The sequence below is a fragment of the Hippopotamus amphibius genome, chromosome 12 (assembly GCF_030028045.1).
Source record: "Hippopotamus amphibius kiboko isolate mHipAmp2 chromosome 12, mHipAmp2.hap2, whole genome shotgun sequence".
Classification (NCBI taxonomy): Eukaryota; Metazoa; Chordata; class Mammalia; order Artiodactyla; family Hippopotamidae; genus Hippopotamus; species Hippopotamus amphibius.
Genome location: NC_080197.1, coordinates 36607207 through 36622456, shown reverse-complemented (window position 1 = coordinate 36622456; position 15250 = coordinate 36607207). Strand labels below are relative to the sequence as shown.

Below are 15250 nucleotides of genomic sequence, written 5' to 3'. Positions count from 1 at the left end.
CACTTTTGGATTTGGCCAGCCCAGAAACAGATGTGTGTTCCAGTGAGGATCACAGACTGCTCTCTTGGAGAAGAGCTCTTTAGAGTGAAATGGGGGTTTCAACTGGTTTCAACTCCAAAGAAGAGACTAGACTAAATTGAGTATAATTGTTCCAAGTGTTTAGAATTCCCAAGTTGGACTGTTACTAAATGTGTGGTTCCCCTTTTATTTCCTTGAAAAAGAAGACGGTGTGATTCCTCCTTGCTCTGTCCTTTAAAAAAAACTCCAAAAACAGAAGTTGGTTGTTTGCTTCTTTTAAGTTGAGATCCAAGAGTTTGGCTAGAAATATCTCAGCCACAGTGAGTGAGGCTATAGTTCAAACAGCAAGGTCGAGGTGAAGACCAAATACCATTTTGTGCCTAATTCCTGCCCATTAAAAGAAGAGAATCAAATGTTTCTCGTTACCTAGCTGCCTGGATGCACAATCCTTTCAGCTGAGTTTCTCGGGCACATTTTGGCAAGATTCTAAATTCCTATTATCCAGCCAAACACAGAGCACGTAGAGTTTCTTTTGAAAAGAAACCCCGACCAATGTAATTCTAGCTAGAGAAACTGATGCCAGGAAATCTACAGTGGGCTTTAAACGAACCACCACTCCATTAAATAAATCCCATTCTCCTTAACAGAAGTCAAGAAACAAGCAAACAGGGAAACACAATTGTCAATAAGCGGGGTCCACCCATCAAATTAATGCCACATGGATTTCCAGTGAATTGGGGACATATAAAAAGAACGCCCGTGCCAGTGTGGGATGTTTAGATTTTATTCCTATCCAGTATTTCTCTAAACAAGGGTCTTCCCCACCCCTTTGTCTCTGTCTCTCTTTCCTGACCTAGAGAGACGGTCGTCTTTCAAAGGAAAGGAAAACTGCATTCTTCAGCGCCCGACAGCTTTGAGTATCCTTCAGGGATCTGTAGGACAAGCCAGGATGTCTTCAGGAAGGACAAAGCTCTGCGTCTCCAGCCCTTTGGTTTGCTTTCCTTCCTCCTTGCCCTAGAGCAGCCACCCTTCCCAGGGAAGTTCTTACAATCCATTCTAAGCTCTTCCACCAATCATGAATGTCCCAAAATCCCGACTGGCCCTCTCTGAAAATACTCTGTTTCTAATAAACCCTTGTTGATATGCATCCATTCAAGAGAATAAAGTGAATATGCTGGTGGTGTGTAAAGATCAGATCTCCAGACCCCATCTGTGTGCACCCAGCACAGCGATGGATGCAACCTTAAAGCGCATACACAGAAACAGAGTTCTGCTGTCTGCATTTTTTTTTCCAGGAAGGAATCATTAAAAAAAAAAAAAAAACAAGCAAACAAAAAACAAACAAGAAACAAACCACGTTCACCTCTAAGGATAGAGACAAGGACGGGAAGAAACTTTCACTTTTCATTTCACTGTTTCTGTGCTGCTAGAATTTTCTACCGATATACATATATTACTTTCATTCTTTCAACAAATCAAAGGGTTATGTGAGTGATTACATGTCATTTTTTTGTTTATTTTATTTCTGGTATTTCTCTTTATTTAAAAAAAATTTATCCTTAAATTAAAAAATAATAAAAGGTAGGTGCTAGTGCAAATTGCCTCTGGAGAGTGATTCTTTCTCATATTATTCTACCCGATACAGTACTTTATAATCTTATCATGAGTCCCCGGTACAGAACAAAAATGCAATCCTTAACGGGCTCTTTTGAAAAGTGTTTCAAGCCTGGGTCCTTCCACCAACCATAGAAACGACTCCCCTGCCTTCATTAACAGCGGGAAGATAATCATCTCCAGACAGGTGAAGCAACACCAGCGCCGGGCTTCCAGCAGGCCAGTGGTGTCACCACATAGGAGGGGCATTTCACAGACAGGACACTGAGGCTTAGTGAGGTCACAGGTCTCCCTCCCACTCAGTGGAGCAGGGGCTTCACCTAAGCTTGCTGGACCTTCCAGGGCCCACAGCCTCCAGGGAGAAGGGAGAGATCTATATGTATCCCTCAGGACATGACAAAGCAAGCTGGCCCTGTGACCATTCTCCATGAACGTGCCGTCAAAGCTGGCAATCCTGGAAGACCCTCCTCTAGCCACACTACACTGGGAACCACAGGGGACAGACTTGGAAAGTGCCTCCCTTTGCAGGTGGCATCCTCCATCCTTCACGGGCTGCGTTTTCCAGCTCTTCTCACCTCTGATCCCAGTCAGCCCAAACACAGAGCGAGAAGTGGCGGAGAAAAAAAAAAAAAGTATGACAGCAATGAGAGATGGATTCTTCTCCTTTCTTCAGAAAAGGTGAGGTGTCTTCTTCCTGGCCCAAGCCAGCCAGTCCTCCAGGCAGCAAGGATGGATGTGTGAGATGCTGTGGATGACTCAGCATGTCAAATTGATCTAAATCCTTTACTCTTGCTATCCTTATGAGCAGCCTTTCTGCAGGAGATGCTGGCACAGAAGGCTGAGGACCCCAGGCTCAAAGTTCGAGCCCCATTCCTGGCTCTCTGATGAGATGGTGTCACCCAGTTTCCATGTCCAAGCCCTGTGATCCATAGCTTCTTGTATGTGGTCCAGAGAAATAAACTAGATCCCTAACCCTCAATATTCCTGTCTATAAAATGGAACTTTTTGGATAAGCAAGAGACTTTGAAGACCTGGGAGGGAAGCCTCTAAATGAAAAAAGCTGATCCTCTTTTCATTAGCTTTGATGAATACCTCTAGCAGGTACTATTGCCGTGAGACGCAATGAAGATAATTTCCCCACCAGTTCTCTCCAAGCAGACAGCTCCACTTACTAGTAAAACCTTCAATTCAAAAATCTCTACTGTCAGTTTTCGAAAAACAAACACTAGGAGGAAAAACAAAACAAGTAGCTGGAGACTCCTCTGTAGTGAGAAATCCCTAGGTTATTCAGCAGCCTGTGATAATTTTCTTTAGCTTTAGAATGTTAAAAATGTTCTGGAAAAGTCCTACATTGCCTTCTGCCCATTTTTTCCTCTAAGAATTAACTTCATTTTAGGGTAGTTTCTGCACTCTGCCTCTCTACCTCGAGTTTCCAGGGACCATCCCTGAAAATGGCCCTCCCCCCTCACTTTCTCTTCCACTTCAACCTGGGCTACAAAGTGCTAAGGAGTAAACCAATAAAACAAACCCCTCTTCTTGGCCACGTCATGCGGCATGCGGGATCTTAGTTCCCCAACCAGGGATCCACCCTGGGCCCCTGTATTGGAAGCATGGGATCTTAACCACTGGACCACCAAGTAAGTCACAGAACAATTCCCTCTTAATAGTGTTCATGCTGGAAACCCAGGGGCTAAATTAGTGAGACGAACCTGTACAGTACTCCAGGCTGGACACAGACTTGCTCACCCTTACAAAGCATACATCAGATGCTTTCCTTTATTCAAAGGCAGCCACGCTTAACAGGTGATGTCAGACTCTCACCAGTGACATTTTTCTGACTACAAAGACTGCAGTTTTATGTCCAGGGTCCTGCCACCAGTGTGCCTGAACTTGGAAGCAGTGAACAGAGCTTGTGTCCTGCTCTAGAAGACACTTTCTGGATTTTTCTCACCCCCATCCCTTTGCAAACCAGAAGGCAGATTGCACCTTTGTACCCGGAAGCAGTTTGTGGTTTAAATTAACAAATGTGCTGACCCCTGAATACCAAAAACAGTGCTGATGTGTCTACCATATGCCAGATTCCCTCCTGTTGGGTGTGGAAGGGCAGGACCAGGCACCTCCAGGGCACGCATGGTTTTCTAACTACAGAATACACAGTGGCCCCGGTGCCCCTATTCCTACCCCAGTCTTCTTTGGGGTGACATCATCTCAGAGCAAGCAAAGAGAAGCCCAGCCCCTGGGCACTGAGAAAATATCCAGACGAGAATATTTCCAGATAATATCCTTGGGGGAGGGGGGAGAAGGGACAGTCCACCGAGGTTTTGTTTGAGTTCATTGTTATAAAAATATGAAACAAAAGCTCCACTTCCCACGTTGGAGACCCTCGATGAGGCCTGGGGGACCCAGAGGGGTGGAGGCTAAAGAGAGGAGGGCCCATCGTGGAGACCGGGGGCTCTCCGCAAGGGGGTGGGGGTCGGGGGGCAGTGCCAACGAGGAGAGGCATAGTTGTGGCTGTAAAGGCCAAGGAGAGAAGGCGGCAGACCGGGTTGGACCACAGGAAAGGGAGCCCATGTAGCCGGGCAGACGGAGGGAGGAAAGGAGGCGAGATAAAGGGGAAATGAAGAGGGCGAAGAAGATGGGGAAGGAAAGGAGGGTCAGGAGGAAGCAAGGAGGAAAGGGAGTAAAGAGGGAAGCAAGGGAGAGCTGGAAGGAGGGAGACGGGGGCGAGGGGGGAGGGGGGCCGCGGGGAGGGACGGTGCCTAAAGGCCGGAGAAATAGGAAAAGACGCTGGAGGCCGGCAGGGCGAGGGAGGCCACGTCGGAGCAAAGGTCGCGACGAGGATGCAACAGTCTGAAGCTAAAGTTCGGAGAAGCCGAAAACCCCGGCTGGGAGGAAGCGCAGCCGCCGGGCGCTGGGCAGGGCGAGGCCGGGCTGATGGGCACCTCGGCGGCGAGTTCTCGGGTCCATGCCCCGCTGCGCCCGCCTCTCCGCCGCCGCCTCCGGGCTCGGGCTCGGACTCGGGCTCGGCTCGGGGACGCGCGGCCCTAGGAGGTCGAGGCCGGGATGGGCAGTCCGTGTAAGCTCCCAAGGCCGTCGGGGGCCTTGCCGCCGGGGCTGGGAGGCTTCCGGTCGGCCACTGCGGGAGGAAGCACAGGGCATGGGGTCACCGCCTAGCGTGTGACCCGCGGACCGCGATGCCTGGCAACGCGGCCAACGGCGCGGGATCCCGGGGAGAAGGGGCGGCGAGTGCTCCACGCCTGGAGGCTGCAAAGAGGCAGTGACACCGCGCTCCCCGGAGCCCTCGGCGCCCACCCTTCCCAGCCCGTTGGGAGCCGCTCGCCCGCCCAGCCCGGGCCGCGGCTCTCCGCGCAGGGCACGCCTGCAGATGCACCGCACCGCGGGTCCCGCACAACGGCCTTGACTCCGCGCCGCTCAGTAAAGCAGCGCCGGGCGCTGCCTAGCCGGGCGGCCCGGGGCGGAGCGGTGATCGGATCCCAAACCCGGGAGGGAGCGGGGAGCTGTGATCCGCGCACCCTGCCTTCCGACCCCCCACCCACCCCAGACCCCAACCGGCGCACCGGCCCAGGAGCTGACAGAGCGCGGGTCATGGTCCTCAAAGCCACTCAGGGCTCGCAGTGGGCCGGGGGAGGGGGAAGAATCGAGTCGGGGTGGGTCACCAAAACGCTCCTCGGGGAGCGCCCGGGGCGGCCTAGATCCACACACACACACACACACACACACACACACACACACACACACACACCCCGATTTGGGAGACGGTCGCGCGTTACGCAAGCAGCAGACTTCGTTCTGCCTCCGCGGCCCGAAGATCCAGATGCGCTCACCACTGTGGGCACAGCATGTCCCGGGGCCTGTGGGCCTCCGAACTCAGTGACAATGAACTTGCCAGATCAGGCAGCATTCTGCGCGTTGCTCTGCTATTTAGGGTTTTGGGAAGGGACCCAGTTTTGCTACTGGTAGCCAGAAAACTGACGCCACGATTGTACAACCTCTTTCCCGACGCCCGGCCGCTCGGCTTCTCCTGCACTAGGAGGCACAGGATTATTTATACTTAAAGGCGCCTATTTTCAACTTTCTTTTCTCCCCCACACGTCCTCCTAAAGGGGGAGCTGGGGGCGCCTCAGTTTTGGGGCGAGGGGGAGCTCCCGACTGTTTCCTCCTGCAGCTGCCCGCGCCCGGCCACAGACGCACGGGGCCGGGCCGCGCGGAGCAGGGCCCACACCGCTGCACCAGGGGCGCGCGCGCGCACATCTGGTTTCGCGACGGTGCAGAAGGGGGTCTGAAGACCTTTCCAGGACGGACCCCTCGCTCTCCCTCGCCTCTCAGTTCTCTTTCCTAAACACAGTTGTGGCCGCTTAACCGACGAAGTTTTCAGACCTTTTCATTCCACCCAGTACACACACTAGGAGGTGAGAGCCTGTTTAGAAAACATCTCCGGGGGAGGAGGTTTCTCGGCCAATGGCCGGTTGCCTGAGAGACAAGCGAGAAAACGCACTCGTGAAAAACAAACACCAGGCAGGCCAGAGACAAATTCCACTACACTCTGTGGCGGCGATCCTGCTGCTGCCTTTTCGTCACTTCCCCCCCTCTCCATAGGACCCCTCCGCCCCTCCCTTCCCACCTGCAGGACCGGGGCAACGAGAGCCGGTACTCGGGGGCCTCGCAAGCTCCGGCCGGCGCTAGGCGCTCTGCAAGCTCACTTAATCTTAATGGGCAAGAATGGGGACAAGCTTTTTAAAAATATTGGGACTTCGATTCCAGGGCCACTGGGACCCTGGGGAGGGGCGGGGCGGGGATGGGGGAGATGTCAGCGGAGTCCTGGAAAGGGGTCTCCCAGGGCTGTGTCAAAGGAGACCAAGGTTGGCGGCGGCGGGCTCTCAGGCCGACGGCTGCGCCCTAGTGTTCCTCGCAAAGTTCACTTTTAGGATCCCTTAAGAACTAATCCGGAGCAGAGAAGACTGGAACAAGCCGCGAGTTATCTCTAACAAATATAAAAGACACATTTTCTTTGAGCCTATGCAATATCTAATAAATTTGATTTCCAGATCTTTAGTCTTTCCAAAACCCGACTGGGAGGGACCTCAGAGCCAGGAGGTTTTGAGGTTTCAGAAAACACTCTGTAAACACCTTTTGTCTTGAGGGAATGTCTGACAGGGTCTGTCACCTGTCCGGAAGGGGAAGGAGATCGTCTTGTCTGGACAAGGGTGGGGATTCCTAGAACCCCAGCGCCCCTTCACTTGCAGATGAAGTGGAACTTTCCTGTGCTCTCAGCTCTCAAGAATTAAAGTTTCCTTTCACCAATGGGAAATGTAAATCACATTCTCGTCTAAATAATAGGGAACCCAGATTCACAACTCTTGACCAAGATAAAGTTAATAAATTGTAATGCATAATTTGACATTTGTGTAAGCTTATCTTCGGATAATAGTTAATGTTCATTGGCACCTGACTTGGAGGACATATTGAACTATATGTATACACATATATAAAATATAATATATATCATTATGGGCATATTGTCCGTGTATGGACTAGATGATCAAAAGTATTTGTTTTTTACTGAGTATTCATGGTATTAAACTGTTTTCAGTAAAATAACTGTTTTCTTACTGACGTTCAATAAATGCAATTTCTACTATTCTTATGAACTGAACAATCAATGATAGTAAATTGTCTCATGGGCTAGGTTTCTTTGAAGATAATTTCTTAAGCAATGATTAGGAAACTAAAGGCATTGATTCACATTGCTTTATAATTTTTCAAAGACCACTTGGGGGTGGGAGGCGATCTTTCAAGTCTGTCTTTCTGCCAATGAGAAGAGGAGTAAAATCCATAACCCAAGTAGGTATGTAATTATCATTATTTATATGTTCCTGTTCAAATACTTGAATGCCAGCTGAAGAAATCATTTTTAATGATGGACCTGATTTATTCGATGACCCTTTACCTGGATCTTTAAAGAACTGTCAGGATCAATGAATTGTAATTAATTTAATAACGAATGTAGCTAATTATTGCTGCGGATTTTGGAAATCGGTGGGATGTTTCATAATAGGAAGCGAAAATAATGGTTAAAGGGACAGGAATGTCAGTGTTATTCAATGGCTCTGTATTTCTGAAAGGAAACTATCTTCTAAAGAAAATCAAGCACCAATGAGCCTTCCCCCCTCAAATTAACTAGATTTAGCTTAGAATTCAGAACTGTATTTGGACACCTTTGGATTACTACCTACATTTCATAATTTGTTTCTAATATAGTGCTTGAAATGCCCTGGGACAGAGTGGCTCAGTTAGAAAAGGACCACATTGCTCTGAAGATAGTGAGTCCTTTTTCTAAGTCTTCCTGCTCCTTGGAGTCAGCCCAGGGGAAATCATTTAAATTTGTGGATACACTTTTCTAAATCAAATGAACTTGCTTACTTAAACGATTAGTCTAATGAGTGTAATTTGGTAAATTCCATTTCGATTTCTAATTCAACGGATAACCTCAGGTATCGAGAAAACAAGTAGATTCGAGTCCAAGGACAAGGCTCTGCGCAAAACACTCCCCTTGAGACCCTTTATCTGTCCTTAAAGGGAAAGCTCTAAGGAGCTCTGGATCTTGACTTTTAAAATTCCCTTTACTTGGATTTTCCTGTAAATGAACAAGTGGAATTTTCCTATTATTTAAATTAAATTTAAAGCTGAAAGGAGTTCTAATTCTCAATATTTGTAAGTTGATATCCTGGAATTTTTGTGCTCTAAAAAAAGTGAAAATATTTTTTTAAAAACCTTTTGTTCCTCCATTTGACTGTTAACAATGACGTCTTAATTCTCTCTCTCTCTCTCTCTCTGTCATAGATCACGCACGCTATTATGTCTCAATGAAACTATGAAACTACTTGGAAGCAAAGTTTTCGCCTGGGTGTAACCAAAAAGGAAGCCCTTCATTTCCTCTGCTTATCCCATGCCACCTGCCCCCACTTCTGCCTCGGTGGGTATGAGGTAGATCAGCTGTAAAGACCCTTCCTTCACCTGGAACATCCCTGTGCCCTACGCTGCCCCCAGGTTTCTGGTCAGCCTCCTTTACTGCTAAGGCTGGGAACCACCCCCCCATGCACCCCACCCACCCACCCCCCACCCCCCGCTAGTAACTCCTTCCTTTTCCAAGAGAAGCTGAAGCTGCAAATTTCTGGTGCTCAGAACCTTATTAAAAGCAGGCAGATTGGAAACTGGCAAATCCAGTCACTCCTTTCACAGTAAGGAAAATGCACACTCAAGGGCAGGTGAGCTTTTCCCGAGTTATAGGAAAAACTAGAACCCAAAGGTCAGTGTAGGAAGATGCCCCTCGCACTGCTGGCCATCAATCAAATACCTCAAATTTGTTAGCTGGCTTATCAGAGGGTAGGTTTATGGAGGAGGAAGAGGCAAAGGAGGAAGAAGAGAAGGTGGCAAAGGAGGTGGAAATTCTCAGCCACATTTCCTACAGAAAGATGGACCCCAAACCACCCCACAGAGTTCAAAAGTGTCTAGACTTAGAGACACATGATTGAGATGCTGTCTCCTTTCCCAAAGGATGTGTTTAAGAAGATGAATGCAAGGGGTGAACAGGGCCTGCTTGGGGAAAAAAAAAAAAAAAAGACTCAATCATAGAAGAAACAGATGGGCAGTGCGCGAAAGGGGCCAGGCCAGGTCCAACCCCACCTGCGGGGTTCAGATGCCACAGAAGGTCCTCCACAGAAGGTACAGCTCCGCAGGCCAAGAAAGATGCCCCTGGAGGGCGCCTTCTAGACCCCACTACGGACAGAGAAATGACACCCAGAGAGGGGATCTTCTTTATCCATACAAGTTGGGGGACAGTCCTGGGGTCTCTCTCAACTTCTGCCTGCCTTTCTAGGGACATGGCATACACGTGTTAGAAATTAATTTGCTCTAAGTTACATGCTTAAAGTGTAACCCAGAGGAAGAATCTATGCTAGTACCCACTCCAGCCTCTCCAACTCTCTGTCTCTGTCTCTCCTTTTCTCCTTCACATCCTTCCTAATCCTCCAACTGAACCTCTCCCGCTCGTTCCCCTCACCTTCTCGGCTGGGATGCTTGAAGGTCACGGCTGCGGCGAGCTCCCCACCGTGCACGGTGACGCCAGCCCCAGGGGGCGCCAGCGGGGGACCCTGCGCCGGTGGCCACGGCGGGCCTGGGGCGAGGTAGCCGGCGGCCGGCGAGCTATACACGCCATGCTGGTTGGAGGCCGGGTAGGCGCAGGCCGGGAGGAAGCCGCCCACCGTAGGGAGGCCAGAGGCCGACTGCGGGGAAACAGAGCGACAAGCCATCAGCAGCGGGCAAGCCCGGCTTCTCCAGCACCAGCAGTTACCGGGATAGGGATCCCCACTCCCCCTGCTGTCCCCGCAGTGATTCCCCATGCGAAGCCTGGCCTCTCACTGTCCTGGCAGGGACTCTGGCAAAGTGATTTCCACCCAAACTGTTAGAAATAATAATAAAAGGTGAAGGGGATCATGATATTCACCATCCAGGATTTAGAGAAAGGGAGTCAGTCCTCAACCTCTTGTGTTAACGGGTCCCAAGCTTTTTTAGCAAAAGTGTCTTGGCAAAAGGCAAGTCAATCCCCTCCTAGGAAAGGAGAGAAATACACCCGCAGGAGCTCCCAGCGGGGCTGCCAGACCCCAATCATCTCCCCAACTCGCCTCCCCAGAGGTGGAGGTCTCTTCTCTTTCTCCCTACACCCCCCTCTTTCACCTCTTTCACTCCCCTAATTAAGGACACCTCCTTCGCAGCACTCAGTTACCTGCGTGTATTTAATGTCCGCCTCCAAGGCAGGTTTCTCGAGCCCATTCACCGAGGAGCTGGTGGGGAAGGCTGTGCGGTTCACGCCAGCCCAGTCTTCCATCTTCGGGGAGTAAGTGGCACCTTCGCTCCCCGCCAGGGCCCCTGTGAGGACACAGGATGGATTGGAAGGGGCATCCCAGTCTGCGGTGGGCACATGGGCAGCCCTCCAGCTGGACATGCACACACGTGCCTACAAGCGCCCAGCCCGGATCTGAGGGCGCAGCCAGGGCTCCTCTGAACACCTGAGGGGCAGATGCTCTGGGCAGTGGGGCCTGAGGTTTCACTTTTGCTCCCAGAGGGGCAGAGGGAGGACGGCTGGGCTTGCTCTCACTCCTCCCGGCCCTTGACCCGCTTCCGGCAAAACAGGAGGTTTCTGGCAGGGAGACGGCTGTCAGCCATGGCTGGGCTCCCTCCACCCAGGCAGCTTTTCCACTGTCCAGAGATAGTGCCCCAAAAGGTCCAAGTTTAAATCCACAGCAGGCTCAAGAGAATTACAGGGACTTCTCAATGTCTCAATAAGCGTCTGGAGGGCTGGAAGCCGTTTCTACTCAGAACTCCCTCCAGAGACTTCCCGGTCTCCAGAAAGAGGCATCAATCCAGCCACCAGAAAGCATCCCGGCCACAGGTCTGCTCCTTGTGCATGTGTGTGCTCAGGAGACCAAGAGACAGCTCCAGATCTGAGCTCAGACCCGGAGAGGTCACCTCCCTACCAGCTGCCCACCAGCCGCTCTATGTGAAGTTTTGGCCCAAGCCTGCCGCCCAGGCTGGGTTTAAGGCAGGAGGAGAAACAAAGCCCGTGTACGGCTTGGAGGCACAGCCCACAGGCACTGGAGTTAAGCCTTCACTTTTTTTCCAGATGCCCCTACTCTCTCTTGGGCTAAGGTGAATTTTGCCTCTTACCCTCCTGCAGAGTCTGCTCACCTAAGAACACGCCATCCTCTGGCTGGCTGCTGGGGGCAGGGGACAGCGCAAAGAGACCCCGACTCAGTCCTGGGCCCCCCACTCTTCCCGAGCCACACACCCAAGCTGCCCCTAAGCTTCCCCCGTCTCCCCATCCCATTCCCTCCACACCTAGAGCGATGACCAACAGACTGCTGAGAGTTCTAATCACAGGCCGAGGGCAAATCTGTGGGAGCTTTCACCCTGAGGAGGACTGCAGCCTGCAGGCGCCTGTCACCCAAGATCGCAGCCCCAGGATCCGCAAGGCCGAGGGGCCTGCTGAAGAGCCAGGCCACTCGGCAAGACCGGCCAGCCTGCCCCTTCGCCTTTTACTCAAAGAGCCTTTGGCCTGGGACTGAGCCCTTTGGGAAATGGTGAGGGATCCCGAAAGATGGAGATCTCAAGAAAGGGTCACAGAATTGACTTTGCGGTTTGTTTGGCTTAGATCTGGCGATAGGGGTTTGCATACTTTTTGCAAGAATGAAAAAGCGCAATTTCAGGCCTCCGAATTTGTGGTCGGCGATTGCTCTTCCATTTGGGAAATACTTTCCATATTTGTCATAAAAAGTTCAAGATGTCCGAGGACTCCCACAGAAGACCCGGGACCCTCAGCCTCCCTGGCCAGCCCAGAGCCCTCCCCTGAGCCAAAACCGGTTGGAGGCGGCCCAGGAGAGTGACCCCCTCACCCGCATGCCTGCCGCCCACCTCCCCACTTCTGCCCCTTCCAGGAAGGCCACTGACCTGTTTGCTCCATAAACGTCCGGATGCCCAGGATGTTGCTGACCGAGTGAGCCGAGGGCCATGAACGGGGGATGCTGACGTGGCCCGCTGTGCCCGGGACCCCGTGGTGGCTGCCCATCTTGGCGCCCGTGGGCGACACGGGGCTGGGGTAGGGATACTGGTAGATGTGGTTGTAGGGCAGCGCCGGTTGCGGCGGCGGCTGTTTGCTCGCCTCGTAGGGCCCGGGCTGCGCCAGGCTGCCAATCTTATTGCGCAGGATGCGGCTGATGGAACTCACAGAAGGCACGTTGTACTTGTCGCAGACGCCGTCGGCCAGCAGCCGGTCGCGAATCTCCCAGGCAAAGATGCCGGGGTCGCCCTGCTTGTAGTCCCGGATGTGCTTGACCACGTTGGGGGTAGTGACGCGGGGTTTGCTGCCCCCGATGGCCCCGGGCAGGATGGAGCCCGTCTCGTTGTAGCGCGCCAGGATCTTGCTCACGCAGCCGTGCGATACGCGGAGCTGTCGGCTGATGTCACAGGGTCGGATGCCCAGCTGCGCCAGCTCCACGATGCGCAGGCGGATGGCGTTGGGTAGGGGGCGGCCGTTGACGAACACGCCGCCCAGCTGGTTCACTTCACCGTACGTCTGCTCTGCGGACGCGCCCGACGAGAGTGAGGGGAGGGGAGAGAACACCGACGGGTTAGCCGAAGGTGGCCGCGCGGGGACAGGGGCCGCACCCGGGGCGCCTCCGAGGGTGACCGGCGGGTCCTCAGAATCCAAGCAAACGGGCCGGGTCCGGTCCCGGGAGTTGGCACGCGCGCAGGGGCCGCGGAGGGGGGCGCCGCGCGCTCCAGCCCTCCATGCCCTTCCGCGACTTCTGACGCGTCCACTCGGGACATCCCCTCCCGCGACACGCCGAGCGCCCCCACCCACCCCCGGGACTGGGGGCGTGCGGAGAACGCGGCGGGTCCGGGACCTGGTCTCCCGGAGGCCGCGGGCGCGAGGGAAGGGAGGCGCCGGGACACCCCCCGCCTCGCCCGCCCGCCCCTTACCCATGGCGCGCGGGCCGGCCGGCTGCCTGGCGCCGAGGCGGCCGGGGCTGGGCCCGGCGCGGTCCGGGAGAGCTGGGGCGCCGCCGCCGCGGGAGAGGCATAGAGGGAGGGCGCGCGCGAGCCGAGAGCCGCGGCGGCCGGGCCGCGGGCTGGAAGAGCGCCGTGCGCCGCCGCCGAGCGCGCCGCCGCCCGCCCCCGGGCCCGCCGCCGCCGCCCGCTCCCAGGACACTCTCCACGCCCGCGACCCCAGGCCTAGGGTGAACTTCATCCGATTAGGAGAAATTCGTCTGACCGGGAGGCTGCCGAGTGCGGGGATCAATTTGACGTGTCCTCCACGTCAATCTCGGCAGTCACGCCGGAGACGCGCGAGTTGGCAGCTCATTGGTTCTCGTCACTGCGCCCCGGCGCCCCCCTCCCCGCCCTGAAACTCTACCCCCTCCGCGCGTCCTCCCACCGTCGGCCCTCCTTCGGAACCCATCCCCCTACACACACACACACACACACACACACACACACACACACACACACACACACACACACACGAGTCCGAACTGCAGCCCGGCTTGGGACTTTCCACTTGCTCCACTTCCCTCGAACCCCACCTCGGGTTTTGAGAATGATGGGCTAGTCATTTCGAATTGATGGGTATTTATTAGTACTAGTACTAGTTTGCGCTTTAGTTGTATTACTAACCTCGGCCGCCATTACTGCTGAGATATCTGAGGATGAGTTGATCACAGCCCTGTGGTCAGTGTGGGGCTACCTCTCCCTCCCCTCGCCCTGGGCAGGGTCAAGGGAAGAGCGGTGCCAGTGCCCCGGCTCTGGGCGGGTGGGCGACCTGCGGGCGTTGCCGTGAGAGCCCAGGGTAGTGCAGAGTGCCTGGCCAGCAGGGCCCAAGTCATTTGCAATGCAGTGACTCCCAAGTGTCCCATTTCCAGCCAACACCCCAATCTCGGTCTCAGAAAATCTTTACAGTGTTTAAGAGCGACCCCAACTCCTTGGGATAGTCGTGTGATTTCAGTGATGTGAGAGGAGCACATTCTAGATTCTGTCTCCCTGCAGACAGGCCCACCCACTTGAACTCCTTTCTCTCGGAGAGGTGACACAGGAGGTAGGTCAGAAAGGGATTCTGACCTGCTGCCCCCAGAACAGGGACCGCATGCTGTCGGTCCCCAGGGGCATCCTGGTGGCCTGCCAGAGGTCACATGCTATATAGCTCCTGCTCTAGGCCGCTCCAGTTCCTTTCTTCCAAGCCAGAAGCCCGAATCCTTCAACACTGGAGCGGCCTGGCCTCACCTTTCACCCAGCACCCACGGCTTCCAGGGGGTTTTTGTTAAACCATTGAATGGCCCTTTCCCCTTCATGTAAGTGTGGAGTTTGCGCAGCCCTGAACTCTTTGGCCTTAGCATTAACCGTCAACTCTTTTATCTGTTTCTATCCTGCATCAACATCAAGTCGTAGATTTCCCAGCCTGTATCACTAACTGTGGCAGTCCCAAAGGAAGCCTGGAGGTGGGGTCCAGGAGAGGGCAGGTAGAGAGAGAAAGCTCCTGGTTTTCAAAGCAGAAGACGGGGACCTGGGAGTTCTGAACTTGGGGCCAGTAAGTGCCAAGGGCATTAAGCTGAATGTGTAGGAGCAGGAAGGGGAGTCTTGGAAGGAGCCTAGCAAAAGTCCTGGTTCCACAGATTCCTGTGCGCTCCCAGCTTTCCTCAGAAGGAGGGAAGAGTCCCCCACCACCTTGGCCCCAAGAGTCCAGGGCTTGGGAGCTTACAGAAAGCTGCACACAGCTTCTGCACAATGATACTGCTGGAGGCGCAGACAGACCCCAGCCTGAGAAGCAGCAAAGACCGCATCCCTGACTCCTTTCTCTCCTCTGCAGGACCAGAAAGTGTCGCTGGCTCCTAATCCACCTGTCCCAGTGTGTCAATTAGGAGCGGCTTTCGGAAGGGAGTGCTCGGACCAAGGCAGATTATTCCAAGAATTACCCTTGGAAAAAGAAAAACCAGGTTCAAAAGAAGTGAGGACTCTTCCCCCCCTGCAGCACAGAAAACATAGTGCAGCC

General features: G+C 53.6%; 1 protein-coding gene across 1 annotated transcript; it reads right to left on the bottom strand.

Moving 5' to 3' along the window:
• Nucleotides 1-4676: 4676 nt before the first annotated feature.
• PAX1 (paired box 1) lies at nt 4677-13456 on the bottom strand. Its single transcript, XM_057703667.1, has 5 exons — nt 13189-13456; nt 12157-12786; nt 10436-10578; nt 9713-9935; nt 4677-4768 (listed from the first exon to the last, which is right to left on the bottom strand). Exons 1-5 carry the CDS (start codon nt 13454-13456, stop codon nt 4677-4679), a joined length of 1356 nt encoding a protein of 451 aa, XP_057559650.1.
• Between the last annotated feature and the right edge of the window lie 1794 nt (nt 13457-15250).

Bases quoted from the DNA above. Each gene is read 5' to 3' on its own strand.
- PAX1 (XM_057703667.1), bottom strand. From the start codon at position 13,456: ATGAAGTTCACCCTAGGCCTGGGGTCGCGGGCGTGGAGAGTGTCCTGG. The intron at 10,579-12,156 runs GTCAGTGGCCTT...GTGTCCTCACAG, and splicing joins GACGTTTATGGAGCAAACAG to GGGCCCTGGCGGGGAGCGAA. The intron at 9,936-10,435 runs GTAACTGAGTGC...GTTTCCCCGCAG, and splicing joins CGGACATTAAATACACGCAG to TCGGCCTCTGGCCTCCCTAC.